This window comes from Manis javanica, chromosome 5 (genome assembly GCF_040802235.1).
Source record: "Manis javanica isolate MJ-LG chromosome 5, MJ_LKY, whole genome shotgun sequence".
Taxonomy (NCBI): Eukaryota; Metazoa; Chordata; class Mammalia; order Pholidota; family Manidae; genus Manis; species Manis javanica.
Window position 1 is genome coordinate 171,118,301 of NC_133160.1, and position 24,024 is coordinate 171,142,324.

General features: G+C 47.2%; 1 protein-coding gene and 1 long non-coding RNA gene across 7 annotated transcripts in view; one reads left to right on the forward strand and one right to left on the reverse strand.

The window, feature by feature from the left end:
* The window catches only part of RNF4 (ring finger protein 4), a 41,443-nt gene that overhangs the window by 6,454 nt on the left and 10,965 nt on the right, over window positions 1–24,024 (forward strand). For 5 of the 6 annotated variants that reach the window (XR_012131881.1, XR_012131883.1, XR_012131882.1 and 2 more), the window contains exons 2-4: window positions 17,814–17,978; window positions 20,807–20,921; window positions 23,028–23,107. Coding sequence is in view for 2 of the 6 variants with exons in the window: in XM_017652468.3 (XP_017507957.2) it covers window positions 17,970–17,978; window positions 20,807–20,921; window positions 23,028–23,107 (204 nt within the window). In the remaining 4 variants the exon portion in view is untranslated. Of the gene's footprint in view, window positions 1–17,286; window positions 17,361–17,813; window positions 17,979–20,806; window positions 20,922–23,027; window positions 23,108–24,024 lie in introns of all 6 variants that reach the window. The other variant, XM_036992137.2, reaches the window with a different exon arrangement.
* Window positions 1,609–24,024, reverse strand: part of LOC140849682 (uncharacterized) — an 87,336-nt gene continuing 64,920 nt past the window's right edge. Inside the window, exon 2 of the long non-coding RNA XR_012131884.1 lies at window positions 1,609–2,785. This is a non-coding gene — a long non-coding RNA (uncharacterized lncRNA). The remainder of the gene's footprint in view (window positions 2,786–24,024) is intronic.

Sequence of the window (24,024 nt, forward strand, 5' to 3'; positions counted from 1 at the left end):
GCTTTTATTGAGAAATAAAGTGAGAGAATAGAGCTCCTGGCTCACACCAGGAGGGGACAAGAGAGTTCGTGGCCGTGCATTGTCTAGGGGATTTATAGGCAGCTGAGAGACCAAGATTTAGGGATGTGGATCCACCAGATGGTCTCTAAGTGTTTATTTTCAAAGAGACACTAAGTTTCTTACCCGTTTTTCAGACTATTTTGCTGAGTTAATATAAGAAATTTACTGCTTTGATCCTTTCTCAGAAGAGCACAGTTTCTTGGTTTGGGAGCATATCAGTCAAGGCTTCTTGTTTTGCTTTCAAGGTGAGCTGAGTAACTGACTTGATTAGGGCCTGAGCAGGAAAAGCAGCATCTGGGTAAAGTTACAGATAAGATGGGCCTTTTAGCTGCTCAAGTAAGTTTTACAATAGCCTCATTTAATTGACATAAACAAGACATGGGCTATGCTGAGGTATTTTCTTATCTGGGGGTTGTTCAAACATTCCAGGCCAGGTTATTCCTGGCTTTTAGTTTTAACTAATCTTTACTGAAGAATGCTTATATTCCTAGTTTGATATTTTACTTTAGAGAATTAATGTGACTGTCTGTTTAATTGTTTAACATGGAGTTTTGGTAGGGTTCTTTTTCCAGAGGTCCTCACCCTACTCTGACTACACCCACGGTCCCTGTCTCAGTAATATTCGTTTTATTTTTATTGATAATTATTTTTTCCACAGATTTTTGGAAAGGTGAAATTCATTTTTTTTTTTTTTTTTTTTTAGGAGGAAATTGCTTTTATTTTTTTTAAATCTCTGTACCTTTTTAATTCTTCATTCAGGCCTTTTCACTTTGCTGCCTCTTTTTTTTTTTTTTTTTTTTTTTTTTTTTTTTATTGATATATAATTGACATGTAATATTATATTAGTTTCAGATGTACACATAGTGATTCAATATATGTTCAATATGCAATATATTGCAAAATGATCAACACAATAGATTTAGTTAGCATCCATTACCACACAGTTAAAAATTTCTTGTGATGGGAATTATTAAGATCTAATCTTTTAGCAATTTTCAAACATACAGTACAGTATTATTAATGATTGTTACCATGCTGTACATTACATATCCTGGATTCACTTATTGCATAACTGGAAATCTGTACCTTTTGACCACTTCCCATTTTGCCCACCTTCCACCCCATTCCTCCCCTGTGCTCTGGCAACCACCAATCTCTTCTCTGAATCTATGAGTTTGGTTGGTTTTTTTAGATTCCACATGTAAGTGAGATCAGATGGTATTTATCTTTCTCTGCCTGACTTAATTTCATATTAGCATAGTGCCCTCAGTGTCCATCCCTGTTGTTACAACTGGCAAGATTTCCTTCTTTTTTATGTCTGAATAATACTGCATTATGTATATAATGCACATCTTCTTTATCCATTTATCCATCTGTGGACACCTAAGTTGTTCCTTGGCCTGGCCATTGTAAAAAATGCTGCAGTGAACATGGGGGTGTGCAGTTCAAATTAGTGATCTAATTAGTAATATATTTGCAAATTATTGATTTCTTTTCTTTTAGATAAATATTGAGAAGTAGAATACTTGCATTATATGGTAGTTCTACTTTTAATTTTTTTTTTTTTTTTTTTTTTTTTTTGAGAGGGCATCTCTCATATTTATTGATCAAATGGTTGTTAACAACAATAAAATTCAGTATAGGGGGGTCAATGCTCAATGTACAATCATTAATCCATCTCAAGCCTAATTCTCGTCAGTCTCCAATCTTCTGAAGCATAACGAACAAGTTCTTACATGGTGAACGAATTCTTACAGAGTGAATAAATTCTTACATGGTGAACAGTACAAGGGCATTCATCACAGAAACTTTCGGTTTTGATCATGCAATATGACCTATAAACCATCAGGTCAAATATGAATATTCATTTGATTTTTGTACTTGATTTATATGTTGATCCCACATTTCTCCTATTATTATTATTATTTTTATTTTTAATAAAATGCTGAAGTGGTAGGTAGATGCAAGATAAAGGTAGAAAACATAGTTTAGTGCTGTAAGAAGGCAAATGTAGATGATCAGATGATCAGGTGTGTGCCTATGGACTAAGTATTAATCCAGGCTAGACAAGGGCAGCAAGACATCCACGGATGCAGAAGATTTCTCTCAAAGCAGGGGGGGGTGAGGTTCTGAGCCTCACCTCTGTTGATCCCCAAATTCTCACCTGATGGCCCCCCTGCGACTGTGCCTGTCTTAGGTTGTTCCTCCCTTGAGGAATCTTACCCGTCTCTGGCTAACCAGTCATCTTCCGGGGCCATACAGGGAAATGTAAAGTTGGTAAGTGAGAGAGAAGCCATATTGTTTGCAAAGGTTAGCTTTTTACTTCTTTGCAGATTTATGCCCTGTGGCTTCTATGCCCAGCACTTGTCTCGAGGTATCTTTACCACCTGGAGGAATTATGATACTCGGTAAATTCGATATGAGGCACGAATTCTATTTAAAGTTTGTAATTAGGAAGGAAGAAGAAAAGCTATAGATGTAGCATATGAAGGAAACTTGGGAGGATTGATTATTTCTTTGACATATCTTCTTGTATAGTACCTTAAGTATGTATAGGTTTTAAACTACTAACTAATTTGCACACACATATTGACATAATAGGAATACGGTGACATAAACAAAGCAAATCTATAATTACCAGCCATCTCCAGTGAAGCCAAGAAAACCATTTAGGCACCCTAGGCATTTGTGAAAATTTATCTATGATATGATGGATATTTTCCAACTGTACTTGAACCATCAGACAAATTAAAGCAGCCCATTTCTGGGATCTGTTCACATCCCATATGTTCTTTTAACCATAGATAGTCTATAGTCATGAGATTTTGGGGTGCTACAACTTGCACCCCTCCCAACTCCTGGTTGAGTTCCAACAGTACAGATCCAGTCAAATTCGTTGTCTCACTGTATGCACATGCCAGCCTAGACATCTCCCTCCTCCTTCTTATGGCAAGTCCAGGAGACGGTGGGCTGGATGCAGCCACAACCGCAGCATCGTCCGGATCCCTGTGGAGGCTTTTTGATGATCATCCCCCGGCACGAGTCCTCCAGAGAGTGCTGATGCCGGAAGCTCCTCCTCATATCGTATCTTAGTTCATTTTCTGGGTATCCAAGCTAGGCCTTGATCTTCTGCGTAGAGACAAACAGACCCTTTGCCCACACTTTGACATGCCCTCTATACCACTGTGCAGAACTCATTGGAGGTCAGCACACAGTAACTGCTTTTTTTTTTTTTTTTTTTTAATTAAGAGAAAGGAATATTATCAGAAAAGAGTACCTCCATAGCTGATCATCTGACACCCTTTAAGTGATCAACATTAAGGATATTTAAAGCATGCGTTGATCTTTGATTTACCAATAGTTTTATCCTGTTAAGGAGTAATCCCCCTTTTCTTTCTTTCTTTCTTTTTTTTTTCTTTTTTTTTTTTTTTTAAATTTTTAATCTACACTTACCTGAAGAATACTATGTTTACTATGCTCTCCCCTATATCAGGTCCCCCCTAACAACCACATTACGGTTACTATCCATCAGCTTAGCAAAATGTTGTAGAGTCACTACTTGTCCTCTCTGTGTTGTGCAGCCCACCCTCCCCTTTCTCCCTCCCCCCCATGCATGCTAATCTTAATACCCCCCTTCTTCTTCCCCCCCCTTATCCCTCCCTGCCCACCCATCCTCCCCAGTTCCTTTCCCTTTGGTACCTGTTAGTCCATTTTTGGGTTCTGTAATTCTGCTGCTGTTTTGTTCCTTCAGTTTTTCCTTTGTTCCTATACTCCTCAGATGAGTGAAATCATTTGGTATTTCTCTTTCTCCGCTTGGCTTATTTCACTGAGCATAATACTCTCCAGCTCCATCCATGTTGCTGCAAATGGTTGGATTTTTCCACTTCTTATGGCTGAGTAGTATTCCATTGTGTATATGTACCACATCTTCTTTATCCATTCATCTACAGATGGACATTTAGGTTGCTTCCAATTCTTGGCTATTGTAAATAGTGCTGCGATAAACATAGGAGTGCATCTGTCTTTCTCAAACTTGATTGCTGCGTTCTTAGGGTAAATTCCTAGGAGTGGAATTCCTGGGTCAAATGGTAGGTCTGTTTTGAGCATTTTGATGCACCTCCATACTGCTTTCCACAATGGTTGAACTAATTTACATTCCCACCAGCAGTGTAGGAGGGTTCCCCTTTCTCCACAGCCTCGCCAACATTTGTTGTTGTTTGTCTTTTGGATGGCAGCTATCCTTACTGGTGTGAGGTGATACCTCATTGTAGTTTTAATTTGCATTTCTCTGATAATTAGCGATGTGGAGCATCTTTTCATGTGTCTCTTGGCCATCTGTATTTCTTTTTTGGAGAACTTTCTGTTCAGTTCCTCTGCCCATTTTTTAATTGGGTTATTTGTTTTTTGTTTGTTGAGGCGTGTGAGCTCTTTATATATTCTGGACGTCAAGCCTTTATCAGATCTGTCATTTTCAAATATATTCTCCCATACTGTAGGGTTCCTTTTTGTTCTATTGATGGTGTCTTTCGCTGTACAGAAGCTTTTCAGCTTAATGTAGTCCCACTTGCTCATTTTTGCTGTTGTTTTCCTTGCCCGGGGAGATATGTTCAAGAAGAGATCACTCATGTTTATGTCTAAGAGGTTTTTGCCTATGTTTTTTTCCAAGAGTTTAATGGTTTCGTGACTTACATTCAGGTCTTTGATCCATTTTGAGTTTACCTTTGTATATGGGGTTAGACAATGGTCCAGTTTCATTCTCCTACATGTAGCTGTCCAGTTTTGCCAGCACCATCTGTTGAAGAGACTGTCATTTTGCCATTGTATGTCCATGGCTCCTTTATCAAATATTAATTGACCATATATGTTTGGGTTAATTTCTGGGGTCTCTAATCTGTTCCACTGGTCTGTGGCTCTGTTCTTGTGCCAGTACCAAATTGTCTTGATTACTATGGCTTTGTAGTAGAGCTTGAAGTTGGGGAGTGAGATCCCCCCTACTTTATTCTTCTTTTTCAGGATTGCTTTGGCTATTCGGGGTCTTTGGTGTTTCCATATGAATTTTTGAATTATTTGTTCCAATTCATTGAAGAATGTTGCTGGTAATTTGAGAGGGATTGCATCAAATTTGTATATTGCTTTCGGCAGGATGGCCATTTTGACGATATTAATTCTTCCTAGCCATGAGCATGGGATGAGTTTCCATTTATTAGTGTCCCCTTTAATTTCTCTTAAGAGTGACTTGTAGTTTTCAGAGTATAAGTCTTTCACTTCCTTGGTTAGGTTTATTCCTAGGTATTTTATTCTTTTTGATGCAATGGTGAATGGAATTGTTTTCCTGATTTCTCTTTCTATTGATTCGTTGTTAGTGTATAGGAAAGCTACAGATTTCTGTGTGTTGATTTTGTATCCTGCAACTTTGCTGTATTCCGATATCAGTTCTAGTAGTTTTGGAGTGGAGTCTTTAGGGTTTTTTATGTACAGTATCATATCATCTGCAAATAGTGACAGTTTAACTTCTTCTTTACCAATCTGGATTCCTTGTATTTCTTTGTTTTGTCTGATTGCCGTGGCTAGGACCTCCAGTACTATGTTAAATAACAGTGGGGAGAGTGGGCATCCCTGTCTGGTTCCCGATCTCAGTGGAAATGCTTTCAGCTTCTCGCTGTTCAGTATAATGCTGGCTGTGGGTTTATCATATATGGCCTTTATTATGTTGAGGTACTTGCCCTCTATTCCCATTTTGCTGAGAGTTTTTATCATGAATGGATGTTGAATTTTGTCAAATGCTTTTTCAGCATCTATGGAGATGATCATGTGGTTTTTGTCTTTCTTTTTGTTGATGTGGTGGATGATGTTGATGGATTTTCGAATGTTGTACCATCCTTGCATCCCTGGGATGAACCCCACTTGGTCATGGTGTATGATCCTTTTGATATACTGTTGAATTCTGTTTGCTAATATTTTATTGAGTATTTTTGCATCTACGTTCATCAGGGATATTGGTCTGTAATTTTCTTTTTTGGTGGGGTCTTTGCCTGGTTTTGGTATTAGGGTGATGTTGGCTTCATTGAATGAGTTTGGGAGTATTCCCTCTTCTTCTATTTTGTGGAACACTTTAAGGAGAATGGGTATTATGTCTTCTCTGTGTGTCTGATAAAATTCCGAGGTAAATCCGTCCGGCCCCGGGGTTTTGTTCTTGGGTAGTTTTTTGATTACTGTTTCAATTTCTTTGCTTGTAATTGGTTTGTTTAACTTTTGTGTTTCTTCCTTGGTCAGTCTTGGGAGGTTGTATTTTTCTAGGAAGTTGTCCATTTCTTCTAGGTTTTCCAGCTTGTTGGCATATAGGTTTTCATAGTAGTCTTTAATAATTATTTGTATTTCTGTGGAGTCTGTCGTGATTTTTCCATTCTCATTTCTGATTATGTTGATTTGTGTTGACTCTCTTTTTCTCTTAATAAGTTGGGCTAGAGGCTTATCTATTTTGTTTATTTTCTCAAAGAACCAGCTCTTGGTTTCGTTGATTTTTGCTATTGTTTTATTCTTCTCAATTTTGTTTATTTCTTCTCTGATCTTTATTATGTCCCTCCTTCTGCTGACTTTAGGCCTCATTTGTTCTTCTTTTTCCAGTTTTAATAATTGTGATGTTAGACTATTCATTTGGGATTGTTCTTCCTTCTTCAAGTGTGCCTGGATTGCTATATACTTTCCTCTTAAGACTGCTTTCGCTGCATCCCACAGAAGTTGGGGCTTAGTGTTGTTGTTGTCATTTGTTTCTATATATTCCTTGATCTCTATTTTGATTTGTTCATTGATCCATTGATTATTTAGTAGCATGTTGTTAAGCCTCCATGTGTTTGTGAGCCTTTTTGTTTTCTTTGTAGAATTTATTTCTACTTTCATACCTTTGTGGTCTGAAAAATTGGTTGGTAGAATTTCAATATTGTGGAATTTACTGAGGCTCTTTTTGTGAGCTAGTATGTGGTCTATTCTGGAGAATGTTCCATGTGCACTTGAGAAGAATGTATATCCTGTTGCTTTTGGATGTAAAGTTCTATAGATGTCTATTAGGTCCATCTGTTCTAGTGTGTTGTTCAGTGCCTGTGTGTCTTTACTTATTTTCTGCCCGGTGGATCTATCCTTTGGGGTGAGTGGTGTGTTGAAGTCTCCTACAATGAATGCATTGCAGTCTATTTCCCTCTTTAGTTCTGTTAGTATTTGCTTCACATATGCTGGTGCTCCTGTATTGGGTGCATATATATTTAGAATGGTTATATCCTCTTGTTGGACTAAGCCCTTTATCATTATGTAGTGGCCTTCTTTATCTCTTGTTACTTTCTTTGTTTTGAAGTCTATTTTGTCTGATATTAGTACTGCAACCCCTGCTTTCTTCTCACTGTTGTTTGCCTGAAATATGTTTTTCCATCCCTTGACTTTTAGTCTATGCTTATCTTTGGGTTTAAGGTGAGTTTCTTGTAAGCAGCATATAGATGGGTCTTGCTTTTTTATCCATTCTATTACTCTATGTCTTTTGATTGGTGCATTAAGTCCATTTACATTTAGGGTGACTATTGAAAGATATGTACTTATTGCCATTGCAGGCTTTAGATTCGTGGTTACCAAAGGTTCAAGGTTAGCTTCTTTAGTATCTTACTGCCTAACTTAGCTCGCTTATTGAGCTGTTGTATACACTGTCTGGAGAGTCTTTTCTTCTCTCCCTTCTTATTCCTCCTCCTCCCTTCTTCATATGTTGTGTGTTTTGTTCTGTGCTCTTTTTAGGGGTGCTCCCATCTAGAGCAGTCCCTGTAGGATGCCCTGTAGAGGTGGTTTGTGGGAAGCAAATTCCCTCAGCTTTTGCTTATCTGGGAATTGTTTGATCCCACCATCATATTTAAATGATAGTCGTGCTGGATACAGTATCCTTGGTTCAAGGCCCTTCTGTTTCATTGCATTAAGTATATCATGCCATTCTCTTCTGGCCTGTAGGGTTTCTGTTGAGAAGTCTGATGTTAGCCTGATTGGTTTTCCTTTATAGGTGACCTTTTTCTCTCTAGCTGCCTTTAAAACTCTTTCCTTGTCCTTGATCCTTGCCATTTTAATTATTATGTGTCTTGGTGTTGTCCTCCTTGGATCCTTTCTGTTGGGGGTTCTGTATAATTCCATGGTCTGTTCGATTATTTCCTCCCCCAGTTTGGGGAAGTTTTCAGCAATTATTTCTTCAAAGACACTTTCTATCCCTTTTCCTCTTTCTTCCTCTTCTGGTATCCCTATAATACGAATGTTTTTCCTTTTGTATTGGTCACATATTTCTCTTAGTGTTGTTTCATTCCTGGAGATCCTTTTATCTCTCTCTATGTCAGCTTCTATACGTTCCTGTTCTCTGGCTTCTATTCCTTCAATGGCCTCTTGCATCTTATCCATTCTGCTTATAAATCCTTCCAGGGATTGTTTCACTTCTGTGATCTCTTTCCTGACATCTGTGATCTCCTTCCGGACTTCATCCCACTGCTCTTGCATTTTTCTCTGCATCTCATCCCACTGCTCTTGCATTTTTCTCTGCATCTCATCCCATTGCTCTTGCATTTTTTTCTGCATCTCTGTCAGCATGTTCATGATTTTTATTTTGAATTCTTTTTCAGGAGGACTAGTTAGGTCTGTCTCCTTCTCAGGTGTTGTCTCTGTGATCTTTGTCTGCCTGTAGTTTTGCCTTTTCATGGTGATAGAGATAGTCTGCAGAGCTGGTACAAGTGACCGCTGGAAGAGCTTCCCTTCTTGTTGGTTTGTAGCCTTTTCCTGGGAGAATAGCGACCTCTAGTGGCTTGTGCTGGGCAGCTGTGCGCAGACAGGGCTTCTGCTTCCTGCCCAGTTGCTTTGGGGTTTATCTCCACTGTTGCTGTGGGCTTGGCCTGGCTGGGGCTGTTCCTCCAAAATGGTGGAGCCCCGTTAGAGGGGGAGCAGCCAGGAGACTATTTATCTCCGTAAGGGGCCTCTGTGCTCCCTGCTGCCCAGGGGGTTAGAGTGCCCAGAGATCCCCAGATTCCCTGCTTCTGGTCTAAGTGACCTGTCCTGCCCCTTTAAGATTTCCAAAAAGCACTCTCCAAACCAAAACAACAACAGCAACAATGAGAGAGGGAACAGAAAGGAAAAAAAAAAGAAAAAACACGCGATTTTTTTTTTTTTTTTTCCTCAGGTGCCGGTCCCAGGCACCCGCGCACTGGTCCTGCTGCCCTGTCTCCCTAGCACCAGGGTCCCTGTCCTTTCAAGGCTTCCAAAAAGCACCCACCCACCGGTCCCGCAGGGAAGGAACGCTCAATATTCTTGGTCCTCAGGCACTGGTCCCACGCACCCGCTCACCAGTCCTGCCGCCCTGCCTCCCTAGCACCGGGGTCCCTGTCCCTTCAAGGCTTCCAAAAAGCACTTGGCAAAAAGAGAGAGAAAAAAAAAGGGGAAAAACGCGCGATTTCTTCCGTCCTCAGGTGCTGGTCTCAGGCACCCACCCACCGGTCCCACAGGGAAAAATGCGGGATATTCTTTGTCCTCAGGTGCCGGTCCCAGGCACCCGCTCACCAGTCCCGCCGCCCTGCCTCCCTAGCACCGGGGTCCCTGTCCCTTTTAGGCTTCCAAAAAGCACTCGCAGAAAAGAGAAAAAAAAAAAGGGGGAAAAACGCGCGATTTCCTCTGTCCTCAAGTGCCGGTCTCAGGCACCCGCCCACCGGTCCCGCAGGGAAAAACGGGGGATATTCTTTGTCCTCAGGCGCCGGTCCCAGCCACCCGATCACCAGTCCCGCCACCGTGCCTCCCTAGCACTGGGGTCCCCGTCCCTTCAAGGCTTCCAAAAAGCGCTTGCCAAAAAGAGAAAAAAAAAAAAGGGGAAAAACGCGCGACCTCCTCCGTCCTCAGGCACTGGTCTCAGGCACCCGCCCCCAGGTCTCGCAGGGAGAAACGCGGGATATTCTTTGTCCTCCGGCGCCGTTCCCAGGCACCTCCTCACCGGTCCCGCCACCCTGCCTCCCCAGCAACGGGGGCCCGTCCCTCTAAGGCTTCCAAAAAGCGCTCTCCAAAAAAAAAAAACTGCTCCAGTTTCTCTCCACCCGCCGGGAGCCGGGGGGAGGGGCGCTCGGGTCCCGCCGGGCTGGGGCTTGTATCTTACCCCCTTCACAAGGCACTGGGTTCTTGCAGGTGTGGATGTGGTCTGGATGTTGTCCCGTGTCCTGTGGTCTCTATTTTAGGAAGATTTTTCTTTGTTATATTTTCATAGCTCTATGTGTTTTTGGGAGGAGATTTCCACTGCTCTACTCACGCCGCCATCTTGGCTCCCTCTCTGAAATTCATTTTTAATTCTCCACCCTTGCCCCTCAGGCCTGAATCACAAAAACAGGACATTTTTACAGTCAGTCAGCTGTTCCTTTTCTCTAGTAGAAGCAGAAGGCAATCCCTGGTGGGTCCTTGTTGGGAGAAGAGGAATTCCCCTGAGTGACAAATCACCGAGCAGACGTGCAGGCCGCTTGGCTCTGGTGCTTTTTCAGGTGTCTGGAACTTTGCTGACAGCTGGTGGTAGCTTCATCGTCAGAAGAGGAGCCTGGAAAAGACTCAGTTATTGTCTCTCCAGTCATAGTTCTCTGCTTTCTTTTTTTTATTATTATTTTTTTGGTATCATTAATCTACAGTTACATGAGGAACATTATGTTTAGTAGGCTCCCCCCATCACCAAGTCCCCCCACATAGCCCATTACAGTCACTGTCCATCAGCATAGTGAGATGCTATAGAATCACTACTTGTCTTCTCTGTTGTACAGCCCTCCCTGTGCCCCCCTCTACAATATGTCTGCTAATAAGTTCTCTGCTTTCTGTTTGCCCCATCCATTTGTCTACTCCCTGCAAGACCTCAGGGAGACCAGTGGTCAAGGTGCCTGAGCCTCCTTTTGGGATAATTAACTGGCAGGGCTGCCCTGCAGCCTAGGTGCTGGCTCTTCAGCCTTCTGGGCAGGAGTGATCAGCTGACTCTGCCAGATCTTTTCAGGAAATGAAGCCTTGCTGAGAGCCGGACACTTCTGTTTCAGTTTTTCCCAGGGGTGAAGGTTTACTTTACTCTCATCCAGTAGCACTTACACCTGTAGAAGAGCTATGATTTCTGGCCCTTCTGACATATAATACATACATATTACTTAATTTATTGATGATGTTTCCACTTAGCACACAGTATGTGCTCCATGAGTGTCTGCTTTGTCCTTACGGTACTTTTAGTCCCTGGAGCAGTGCCTGAGCCAGAGTAGGCATGTGAATGTTTATTGACTTAATCAGCAGGTGAGGTTACTCCTGGTGCTGCAGGGCATTTTGGTTCAGCATCACCATTCCACAGAACAGCTGCCAGGTAAGGAATTTTTTTTGCCCACATTCATGATGGCAAGACTGAGGCATGGAGGTCAAGTGTCTGTCCACAGCGACCAGGTTCACACTGCCAGCAACGTGAGTTCTTGCTATTTACCACGCACTGATATTTTATAACAAGAGGCTCGTATTTTTCTTAAGCACTAAGGCCTAGTGGTTGATGTGACAGTAGCATCAGTGTTTCAGTTAAGAAGCTTTGAAGTGAAAGTTATTGGCAACTTTTGACGCTCATGCCCAGCTCCCTGGGAGGCAGATTGTGCTGGGTGCATGTCCATAGCCAGGGACCTTGGGGAATTTTGATATTCTTTACAAAAGCAGTTAGGCAGCACAGAACAGCAGTCTTGAGAATATTTTTGCTGTTTAACACAGGTACTCTTGAAATTCCTTATAGGGAGATACTTTAAGTAACATGGGGCTGGTCGTGTGTTGGTGGTTTAAAGGAGACATGAATGAAGCAGTTGAACTAGCCCATATCCAATCACTGACAAATGGACGTTTTCCTGGTGACATTCTGTGGTGTTTAGGCTTCTCTCTGCTCTTCCCACACTACCTAACGAGGTTGCCCTGGCAAGCTCATCAGACTCACAGGAGACTGTGCCCAGGCCTCAGATCAGCCATGGATGAGTTCGCAGTGAGAGCCGCCTTACAGTCGCTGCCTGAACGAGTGGCCCACCGCGCCCACACATTGCCTCCCTGTAGGAAAACACCCAGGAGCCAGCCACCTGAGGACCGAGCTTGCTTGGCAGTTGTGGAACCAGTGTGGGGGGTAAGGGCTCAAGATTTTCAGCACGTGGTCGCGGCCACCGTGGCTGCTCCAGCCCAGTGTAAGGTCTCCATGTGTCTGCCGTGGGACCGGGCTGGGCAGAGCGGCTCATCTCTGGACCCCCCCGGGCTCTCTGCATGCTGCTTCCTTCTGTTTCTGGTGCAGCCCTCTCTTCCCCCTGCCCCTTTCCACTTCAGTCTTCCTTCCTTGGCTTGTGGGAAAGCCCTGGCCTGAGACTGGGTGACGCGGTCTGCTTCCTGCCTGACGGTCTGTCTCTAGCCATCATGGAGGTAGACATGCACAGAGCAACATACCCACATACACATATATGATCACGTGGGTCTCACTGCTGGAGGTGGGGGTCATCGTCTCAAATGTCCATAAAAGCCTCATGGGAAAAAATCAACCTCTAAGAGGAACCGAACGATCAGGTAGATCAGTAAACCTGTGAGAACAGGCGCAGAGCGCGCCAGCTCCCCCTCCCGTCCCCTCGGCCACCTCTGCCTTCCTCGGTGTACAGCCCCACAGCCTCCTTGCCTGGCTGTCTCATCAGTCTCCTCGCCTTGGCCCCCTCGGAGCACACAGGTGACAGGATCTCTGAATGCAGTTCTCAATGTGGCGTCTCTGTTGAAACCCTCGGGGCGTGGGTTGGAGGCATGTTAAGATCCAGCCTGTCACCTTTGCTGCCCTCAGTTCTCTGCCAGCCTCACGTACTTGACTCCGGCATTCTCCCGTCTGCTTGCCCCACCTGCCCAGTGCCGTTCTTTAGTAACGCCTCGTCTTCAGTGCCCTCCTCCAGGCAGCCTGGCCTAACCCACCGGACAGTTTGGGCCTCCACTTGCTGGGTCCATAATAGCCTCCTGTGGCTGGCTTTTATCGGCCTTCGTTAGGCCCCCGCCTGCTTGCTGCTGCTTCCTCATGAGAGGCCGGCTTCTGTCGAGCTGGTATCTCCAGGTCTCCGTGCCTTGTTGCGGACTTTCTAGTCTTCATTTGCTGCTCTTTGTCCGCCTGACTCAAATTTTCACGCAGGTTCTAAAATCTCTGCCTCCATCCCCGTTCTGTCTCCTGAGTTTTTCAGCTCTCCTTGGACCCTTCTGTCTGGATGTCTCACATCTAACATTTCAAAAATGAAACTGTCTCCCCGTGACACCTGTTTTTTTCCTCCCTTTCCAGCTTAGTGTAGTGGTGTCACCCCTGCAGACAGCTGAGTTGTTCCCCCTCCCCCCATTAGAGCTTTAGGAAGTCCTGGCCTTCCTATTCTGTTATCTACTTTCTGAATCGTTTCTAGAATTTCTGTGTCTGATTCTGGCAGAGTATTTATTTGAGAGAGTAGGTTCTGGTGTCAGGCTGTTCTGGTTTAAATCCAGGATCCGATGTTCACTAGTTGTAAGCTTCCAGCAAGTTGCTTAACCCCCGGTCATCCTTAGCTTCCATCCTTGGCGTGTAAAGTGGTGGCCCTAATCAGACCTGCCTCCTTCCTGGGTGACAGGAGGACGCCCTGAAGCAGTGTTTGGAGAGTGCAGTGTCTTGCACATAGTTCAAGTAACCTCTCAGTTTATGTTCCAGCTGTTGCTAGTTTTATTGTCCTCACATACATCCTGTCACCTGCACGATGCAGACCCTTTGCAGTGGGTGGCAGCAGCTCTAACTGGGAGCTCTCACCTCCTTCCGCACTGGTCTGCCCAGAATGCCCCCTTCTCCCAGCTCCACTCTCGGGTGAAATTCAGCCCCTTGGTAATTTCCCTAAGGCCAGCCTTCCAACTTCTGTGTCCTCTGAACACCTTACTTTCCCCAAAAGAAAAAAACAGATTTGGCAACGCTTTGCTGTGGGGGTGTGGAGAATGAGGAAGCTCCAGGGGAGCAGCAGGGTTCTGCTGGGCCTGTAGGAGGCAGCTTTCAGAGAGCAGAGGGCATGCGACCCGAGGAGGACACAGCTCTAACCACCTTATTGACAGCCTAAAAATTAACTATAAGTCAGAGTCAGGAGACTTATGAAACAACCAAGGTATGTGCATTATTTTCCGTTAGCTCAATAGATCTCTCCATCTTTCTCTGTCAGTGACGTTTTTATCCAGTTCTTCTCAATTCTAAGCATACCCTTGAAGTAGATGGTTTTTCTCTAAAAAAGCTGTATCACAGGAATTTCACTAACCCAAATGTAAGACATTTCTCGGGATCAGAAATGGAAACATGTGTTAAGTCCAGGAAGTGTGGTAGATCTGACCCTGGGAGTTAGTTCTAAGGGGCTTTGGGGCACCTCCCCCCTCTGTTCAAGCCAGTTGGACAGCGTTTGTCCTGGCCAGAGCCTGTTCCTGGAGTGTCCATCTCAGCTGAAGCCCACTGGCTTGGTGTGTGGCTTTGGGGAGCATTGTGGTGCCCTTCTTGAGTGAGCACCTGTGGCCCAATGGTGTATGCTGGCCTGAGGACTGTCCAGAGCTGCCACACCACCTGCCATTGACAAGTCTTCCCATAGAGAGTGACACAGTGAAGAACTTACCCCTCCTAAGCACTCAGGGTCAGAGCGGGTGATGAAGCACAGGACCAGGGGAGCCCGATGCTGACCACCAGATCCTGCGGGGAGAGGCTCAGCGTGTGCACGCACACCCCTCATCCCACTCCACTGGGCGCAGAGCTGTGGCTGGCTTTATTCATTGCTGTGTTCCCAGGGCAGAGGCCTTATTGATGAGTGAAGGAGGTGGAGAGATGTGCTGGGTGCAGCATTACACAGCATTTTAGGGCTTGAGCAAAGGGGGTGGAGCTGTACAGTGGGCGGTGCATTTGGAGAGGCTGCAAGTCTGGTGCTGGTGGAAGGAGTTCATGGGATCAGCCCACAGTTGTTGAGCCCGTGAAATGTGCAGTGTTGTTCCAAGTGCTCTTTGTATTAATTTCCATAATGCACACACAGCCATCGGAAGGAGGTACTGTCCTGTTTTATAGGTAAGGAAACAGCACAGAGCAGTTCAGTGCCTCACACAAGGTCACGAGGAAAGGTTTTGGAGGCTCCTAACTTCAGTACAAGCTCTCTGGCTCTGGAGATGTGCTCTTAACTGTAAGGCCAGCTGCTGCTACAGGCCATGCTTAAGAGCTAGGACTTGATGGGAAGACTTGGTGGTCAGCTGTGTGTTTCTGAAAGATGGGTTGGCAGTAGGGTAGAGGGGTGCCAGGAGGTGGGAGGTCTGTCAGGAGGAAGCAGGAGTGCTGGGATGAAAAGGGTGGCATGAAAGTGGTCCTGTCTTTTTGCTACCTCGAGTGCATTCAGATGTGTCCACTTCTCTCCAGCTCCAATGCCATTGTCCTCGTCCATTGGTTCCCATGGTGTGGCCTCTGATTTAGCACCATCAGCACTGCCTGGCAGCATCTCCCACACCAAATGCGCAAGGGTGTATTTATTCCCCACATACACGCATAACAGTAACAACATCACAGTGATAGTAGTGTAACTTCATTCGGGTGCCCAGGCCGGATCCCAGAGTGTGTAAATATGTGGGAGGGGGTCTTCCCACACATACTTATTACACTAAGCAATTCTCGAACACCAGCAGAGGGTGTTCGGGAACTCAAATCAATTCTGATGCTATCTGCGTGGAGACAGCACCAGATTCCCAGGTTAAAGGCTCTGTCCTGCAAGAGTGCCCTCCACCCCTGACTTGAGACACCAGTCACCGGCTCCAGGCAGTTACCTGTGCTTCTGACCTATAGGCACCAGACTGGAGGTTCCCACGACCTTCCCCGTAGGTTCGATTGATTTGGTAGAGCAGCTCACAGAAGTCAGGAAAACACGTTGACCAGTTTAATAGAGGATACCTTAAAGGACACAAGTTAATAACCAGATGAAGAGAGACATAGGGCAAGGTCCCAAATAAAGGAGCTTGTATCCTCGTGGAGCCTGGGGCCTGGCTCCGTGGCACGTTGGGGGCGCGTTCTGGCAGGATCCACCAGAGCAGAGTGCAAAGAGCACAGAGATCCCTTCTCATGGGTTTTTGTAAGGGCTTCATTGCATAGTTATGATTGACTAAATTATTGGTCATTGGCTGATCCAACCTCCAGCCCCTGCTGGAGGTCCAAAAGTCTCATTAGCGTGACAAAGCACCCATTTCACCCTTAAGACTGCAGTGTTAACAACATGGATGGAGCTGGAGAACATTATGCTCCGTGAAATACGCCAGGCGGAGAAAGACAAGTACCAAATGATTTCCCTCGTTTGTTGAGTATAACAATGAAGCAAAACTGAAGGAACGAAACAGCAACAGACTCACAGACTCCAAGAAGGGTTACCAAAGGGGAGGGGTGGGAGGGAGGGAGAAGGGGATTGAGGGGCATTATGATTGGCACACGTGGTGTGGGGGGATCACGGGGAAGACAGTGTAGCACAGAGAAGGCAAACAGTGACTATGGCATCTTACTGTACTGATGGGCAGTGACCGTAATGGGGTATGGGGGGAGACATGATAATATGGGTGAAGGTAGTAACCACATTGTTTTTTCATGTGAAACCTTCATAAGAGTGTATATCAGTAATACCTTAATAAAAAATTTAAAAAAAGATTGCAGTGTTTTCAGGAACTGTGAATGAAGACCACCTATACCTGGGAAATAACCTACATTTGGTCATATGAATGACCAAAAATATGTATTTCTTATGATTCATTATATCACGCCTAGGAACTTGTTAAAAATGTAGAATTTTAAGCTTCATCCCAGACCTGCTGCATTAGAAACCCTGGTTTAACAAGCCCTGCAAGTCAGCCTGGTGCAGGCTCCAGTTTGAGTCCTCATCCAAACCACCGCCACGCAGACCTGGGGGACTGCGGAGCCTGCCCCTTCTTGGGCTTCTGCCTCTCCCGCAGCCTTGCGCGGGCTCAGGGCCTCCACACTGGAGTCTTGGCCCCTACGCTGATGGTGCCCGCACTCCTGGCTCCTGGCTCCTGGCTCCACGTCGTTGCTTCTCATTTGCTCCCTTGTGCACTGCATCCCTGACACTGAACTGATGGGGGTCAGCTGTCACCTCTCTGGGCCCTGAATGAAATCTGAGGGCCCTTGTTCTCCATTACTGCTCCTTTTGCTTTCTCTGCCCTTCCCAGAACTTCCTGCCCTACTTCTCATCCATAGTTTCTTGGTTCATCTCCACACACCTGTTGCCAGTGACAAGTCTCAGGTAGGCACATAGGATGAATCTGGGTGGGTGCCTCAGCTCCTCAGCTAAATCATCAGCTCTTCCAGAGGGTGGCAGTGAAGTCATGGGAAAAGCCAGAGGCCCTGGGGTCTGCTTTGGCCTGGGCACCTGTCCCTGCACAGTTCCACAGGGTCAGTGAGGTCACATGCAGCAGCTGCAGTTCTCTTGCTTTTTCTCAGCTGCTGGCATACGGGTTGCAGCAGTCAGAGGCAGGGGCAGGAGGTGGCGGGTGGTTCTGGTTGCAGGCTTTGGGATCAGGTAGTCCTCTGTTCTACAAGGAAGCTTGCTTCCTAAGGAGAATTGGGATTAAGGACATAAATTGCATAAAGTATTCAGCAAAGCACCCATCTGACAGAAAGGACCAATAAGTGATCAAGCTCAGTTTGTTGATGATGCAAGTTGCAGCATTTATCAGCTGATACCTTTGTTTTTCAGGACTTGAAGACACTGGAAATCTGTGGGCTCCAGATTCCTGTGCTAGCCATAGGATGAGTTACCGGTGGGCATGAGAATTTGAAAACATCTGGCCTCCCTACAGACCTGGTGCATACAGATCACTTCCTTCCCTATAGGTTGGAGACAAAAAGCACAATGAGTACTGTGAGTTTTATCGGCTTGTGGTTTTTATTTTATTTCAGGGCTAAGTAACTACCTTATTCCTATGGCACACTAATGAGAGTGCCATGAAGATGCTTCTAAGGAACCCTCGTTCTTAAAGGAGTATGTATGGGACCTTCTGGGAGTTAAGCTGACTTGATTGTCTTGGGTTGGAGTCCAGTGTCTTGGGTGGTACCCTGAGGACAGAAGGCTGGGGAGGAATGAGAGTCTTGACATTTTATGCTTCCAGAGCAGCTACCAGTGTCCTCGAAATAGTGGCCGCTGGTTGATTTAATTGTTTACGATGCAATTACCCATTTCCCTTCTGTTTCTTCCCTGTGTAGTTCTTGGTCCTACATGAGCACAGTGGTAATACCACTTGGTGAGTTTGCTTACGTGCAGTGAGCAGCGTTGGTAAGCCACTGTAACTGCTGTTCAGATTTTATCAGAGTGCGGTGGCAGCTCTGGTTTGGCATGACCTAGCTGTCACCCGGGGCCCCCAGAGCCCCAGAGCAGGTGGCCTGAAAGTCCCCTTCCCCAGTTTGCGCCCTTTGGACAAGGCTGCTCATATGATCTGTAAACTCAAAACAGCTGTTTTCTGAGACAGTGCATTTACATCAAGTGGGCCAGATGTGAAACAGCCTCATGTTTTCTGGGTTCCAGAGGGGCAGGGTGAGGCGGAACAGACGGCTCCCGGGGTGAAGTAATGGAGAGCCTGTACATTCTGTTTGCCGGTCCTTCCCCTCCCCGTAGTCCTCTCCCCTCTTCCTGACCACTGCCAGGCCCCACTGTTGAAATTCACGCAGAGGTCCTTTGCTTCTTCGGACCTACCCTTTCAAAAGACGGGTGACCTCCCACCTTGGTCCCTTAGCTGCCACTGCAGCTCTCCAGTAGGGAAACTGATGTCCTGAGTAGTCACCACACCTCTGAAGCTCACTCTCTGCTCAGGCAGCATCCAGATGACAGGCGGCAGTATAGCCTTTTATGAGTGTGTGAAGAAGTTGGTTGAAATTTCTTGAGAGGGTATAACTGACTTGGATGGCAGTGATTGCATGGTCAGCTTTGCCTGGAAGCTGTGGGCCTCTGAGGGTTCTGCTAGTAAGATGGGGCGAGCCCTGAGCAGAGTAACAGGGCGGAGAGCAGAGAGCCTGCAGGGAGACAGGCTGCCCGACAGCCCCTCCCGCCTGCCCTGGGCAGTACAGATGCAGGAGCAGGAGCAGCTGGAGTGGCAGTACAGTGGGCCTCACCGAGGCTGGGGGTTTGAGGTCAGCCTGGGAGAATGAGGGGCATATTACAGTGCTCACGAATGGGTGCTCAGGGTCCATACCTGGACTCTGGCCAGGCCCCTGGTTTCTGCTTGCCTTGCTCAGTGGGACCAGAAGCCACACGGAGCTGCGGCGGGGCATGGAGCGTTAGCAGCGTCTGCTAAGAAAGGGTGGTCCTTTCCAGAGGAAGGAAGCTACGAGGACAGCTTCAAGGAGAATGGGGCAAAAGTTAAGCAGCCCTAAATAATCTGGGGGCTGCTAGGGAAGCCCAGAAACCCCGGCAGCAGACTCAGCTGAGGCTAAGTATCTGTGCCCCAGAGGGTAGAGCAGCGCCCCACTGGAGAGTTCTGAAGTGCCCCTCCCGAGCGCGGCTCTCTGCATCTTAGAGCCGCTGGGAGTTACTGAACCCAGTTGCCTTCCCGCACCCCTCAGGCTGCCACTTGACGCACAGCAGCACAGCATAGAAAGAATCTGGCCTCTGTTGCCTAGTGAGGGTTGAGCTGGGTGTGGGTGCTCTTGGATTCTTGTGCACAGCTCATCAGCGTTTAGTCCTTCTGGGGTTTCCAGGGACAGAACACCCCCTGAGGCGTATGAGGAGTTAGAATGGTAGTGACACCTTCGTCTTTGCTTAGTACTGGGCGTGCTTTATGTCATCAAACCCTGCAGACAGCTTGGTGAGGCTGGTGCTGGGGAGGGAGTTTAGACTCAGTAGTTCAGTAGCTCCTCCAGGTCCCCAAGGGTGAAGCCCAGCAGGCCCCGCACCCACGGGAAACAGAACAGGGCAAGAGGAAGAGGAGCCCTGGAAGCCAGGGAGCCGGGGTGGCAGGGCCCTACAGGGTGGGAGGCGACAGGTTCCGCTGGGAGGTTCTGTGTCCTCTGAGGAAGGCTGCACGGGACGTGTTCTCAGCCTGCCCGAGAGGGCCCCGAATCGGAAATGCTGGAGCACTTGGCAAACCAGCTCAGGGACAGGGAAGAAAGGCTGGTTCAGGGGGTCTGGGCTGCAGCCAGCGGATGGAGAGCCTGAGCCTTCTGTTCTTTGAGCTACGGGGAGTTTTGTTAAGGTATAAACCAAATGTGGTGGTATCCTGAAGGTTAGCGGCCAGATCTCCCAAAGAAAGACCCTCTTTTTTTCTATCCCGAGTGGATAGAAATTTGGGAAATGAGTGTCTTTGGGCTGAAGAACAGAAATGGCTCCCTGAGGCCAAATGCACGTCCAAGGAAGGTAGGCCTGTGGTCTTTGGTTAAAAGAAGGGGTTTCCAGCCAAATCCCATCCTGGAGGAGAGATTTCTGTAGAGACTGTCGTGTCCTTTCTTCACACCACTAGTTTGATACTATGACAAGTTCTGATTCATGGAATTTGTATTCCCATATGTTTCAGATGGTTGCTTTCTAACCATTCAGTGCTCTAAAATCTCAAGTTTTAAAGGATCCCAGCCTCACGTCAGCTCCCTGGCCACGTCCTCTTCAATGAGTTGAACCATTCTTGTGTTGACCTTTTAGTTTTCTTGCTGAAATCCCATCAGCTGGGCTCACATGACTGTTTCTTTTCCTGGGGATACTCTCAGAGAAAGCGTCGTGGTGGAACAGTAAATTCTAGACAGACCCAGAAGCGAACCCGGGAAGCAGCCTCCACCCCTGAGATGGCCTTGGAAACAGAACCCATTGAACTCGTGGAAAGTGGTAAGATGGCGAGGACCCCAGGACTGTGGGAAGTGGTGGTGTAGCATGCACGGGCATGGGTACTGCACAAACACTGGGGCCATCAGGCACCCAGCATGCCTACCAGCGAGTGGGCCTTGTGCAAGTGACACAGCCTGTCTGAGCAGAGAAGTACCTCATCGGAAACAGGATGGTACTGTGGTTCCTAGAGTTGTCGGAAGCTGAAATGAATCAATAATGTAGGACACTTAGAACCGGGCTTGGTAGGTAACACTTACTCTGTCACATCAGCGTCTTTGTAAGACCTACACCATCTCAGCCTCGCCTGTTAACTAACAGCTGGAAGCTTAATTGGGCAAAGCTGCCCCCTTTGGTATACCCTAAAATCTCCAGGGGCTTTGAGACAGTCACTCAGCTGGGCCAGCCTTTCAGCGTTATGGGAATGTGCAGCAAGGGAGGTGAGACCCCTGGGTGGTCCCCCTTTCCTTTCTGAAATTGTGTCTCTAATTTGCTTGGCCTTCTGAGTACTCAGCTTCACTCCTCTCTTTTTATTAAGACAAAAAACAGCCCAGGAAGGCAGAGCCGCCTGTGTCGGCAGGGTTTGGTGTAGGCAGGGGCAAGGCTGGACTTCCCCTGCTGCCCGCCGGGGGAAGTGGTAGGCTTCCTTTTGCTCTTGCGTATGTTACGGTAGTTTTCATGACTGTCATGCCTGAAAACTGACATTTTTTCAAGAGAAGCAACTCAGCTGAGATGTATTTCACGAGCCCCTCATGGCAATGTTTGCAGGATAGTCGTATGGTCTCGGTTCCCCTTCTAACCAGGAGTCCTGAAAGCCCGGAGGCTGGGGCCCTGGCCTGCCCCTCCTCCACCCCCAAGCTGGTGCCCTGGCATCTGACCCCTGCCTTCCTTCAGGAGAGGATGTCCCAGAGCCACCTCCCTCGGGGTACTGAACACACCCGTGGCCTCCTAGGGTGCTTGGAATGTCCCAGTGCCTCCCAGTGCAGCACTTTCCATTGTGCAAGGCCACGGGTACAGGCTGCCTTTCGGAGGACTGCTTGCCATTGTGAGAGCCACAGTGGTGCCCACCAGGGAGAACGGGTCTGTGAATCATGGGCTATCGACCTATGGACTATTCTTCAAAAAGAATGAGGTCATTTTGTACAAAGTACATTGAATTTCTCTGATATATTGTGGTTTTTATTCCTGTGCAACTGTTTAATACAAGAAAATAGGTTTGAATGTGCTAAATATACTACAAGTCTGTTTCCTCGAACACTCATTACTCTACTTCATACTTAGTAGACGCACAAGTAGTTGTAAGTCTTTTCTGTTTATGTAGTGGAAGTTGTACCCTTGCAAGTGTTCTCCGTTCCTTCCTGCCGGGCAGAAGTGCAGGTGGCCGTTTGGCTCATGTCCTGGCCCACTTTGTCCTGGGCTCTTGCAGACACTGCGTGTGCCTCAGAGCTCATGGTCAGCTGCAGGACAAGCCCGACCTTCTTTGATGTGTTGGGGTTCTGTGGGGAAGAGAAATACCAGTATACGTCACCCTTGTTGTCCAATCACATTGGGAAGCCCTGGAGAGCTGAGAGGGGATGAAAGCGTAACTGAAGCAGGTGCCCAGCCGAGCAGGACTGAGGCCCGTGGGCGGCAGCAGCTACCAGCCACCCCTGAGGGAAGGGCGCAGGGGGCAGGCAGAGGTCCAGGCAGCCCCACCTCAAAGAGAAAGAGCCTGAGCCCAGCTGCCTGCTTCTTTGTTGTAGGCGCCTGGCCCCCAGGTAAGCTGTTGGTTCTCCCTGATGGGGGAGCAGGATGGAGCAGGGAGACCTAGCGGTGTATCCGCGTGAGGCGAGGCGGCGGGGAGCAGGAAGTGTGCGTGTGCAGACACGCCCCATCCCCATCCCGAGCTATGCTTGTAAACCATACACCGCCGTTCACAGGAAACCATGGAAGGGCGTGCATCAGCTGCCCCCTGAAAGAGGGATCAGTCCTGATGCCCCGCGATTCTGCACTGTGAGAGCCTTGAGTTTTGTCTCGGCCTATACCCCGGTGTGTGAGCATATTGATGAAGTTCTGAGCACCACGCCTTTACTTTCTTCCTAATGCTGGCTAACGTGCTTTATTTTGAAGCTGGAGATGAAATAGTGGACCTCACCTGTGAATCCTTAGAGCCCGTGGTCGTCGACCTGACGCACAATGACTCTGTCGTGGTAAGTGTTAGTGAATCTGAGAGTCGACTCCTCCTCGGCTGGGAGCCCCTGGCCAGCACTGACATCCGAAGGCCTTGCTAATAGGTTGTGGCTCGTGCTGAGGAAACTCAGGCATTCAGTGCCTGGAGCCCAAAATTGAAAGTATTTCATGAAAATCATTTGTTGTGGCCTTGTTGCCTGTGGGTAGTCCACCAGGTGACCCTGACCTTTCTGCAGCTGGCACAGAAGCTGTTGAGGACAACTCGGGGGCCCCCATCATCTCTCTCTAGTCCCTGGTTCCACACTATACCATCTGTGTGACCTTGGACACAGTACTTAGCCTTGTTTCACTTGGTCTGTGAAATGGGGATATGCCATCCATGTCAATAGGATGTTGTGAGGAGTGAGGGATCCTGTATTTGAGTGCTTAGCACCGAGGGTGATGCCCATTAAATGTGAGTTTACACCCTCGCGGTGGGTGGGAGCCAGTGGAAAAACTCATTTAAGTTCCAGGAGCGGCTGCCTCCCCACGCTGTGGTTGTTTCTTGACTTCAGAGGGGATGGAGCCGAGGAGGCTGCCTGTGCTCCCTTCCCCTGGCACCAGTTAAGGCCTCTGACATAGAGTGCGAATGCCCCATGGGTAGCCTTCAAGGAAGGAGACGCGGCCTGGTCTGAAGACATTGGGAAGGAGCTCTGGCAGACCTGCTCCATGGGGCAGGGAGCTCATGGCATGGGCCTTGGAGTCGGCTCGGCTTGCAGCCTAAGGCCGTGTTTGCCTTTCTCAAGGGTGCCACCTCAGCCACTTCTGAGACAGTGTACAGAGTGTGGAGCACAGTTGGCATGGTTGGGCGGGCGCTGTTGGGGACTGAGTGTTGACGCCAGGGCCTGTGCTGTAGTGGAGTCTTCCCCTTGGCCTTGGGGCCCTCTGGCCTCGGTTA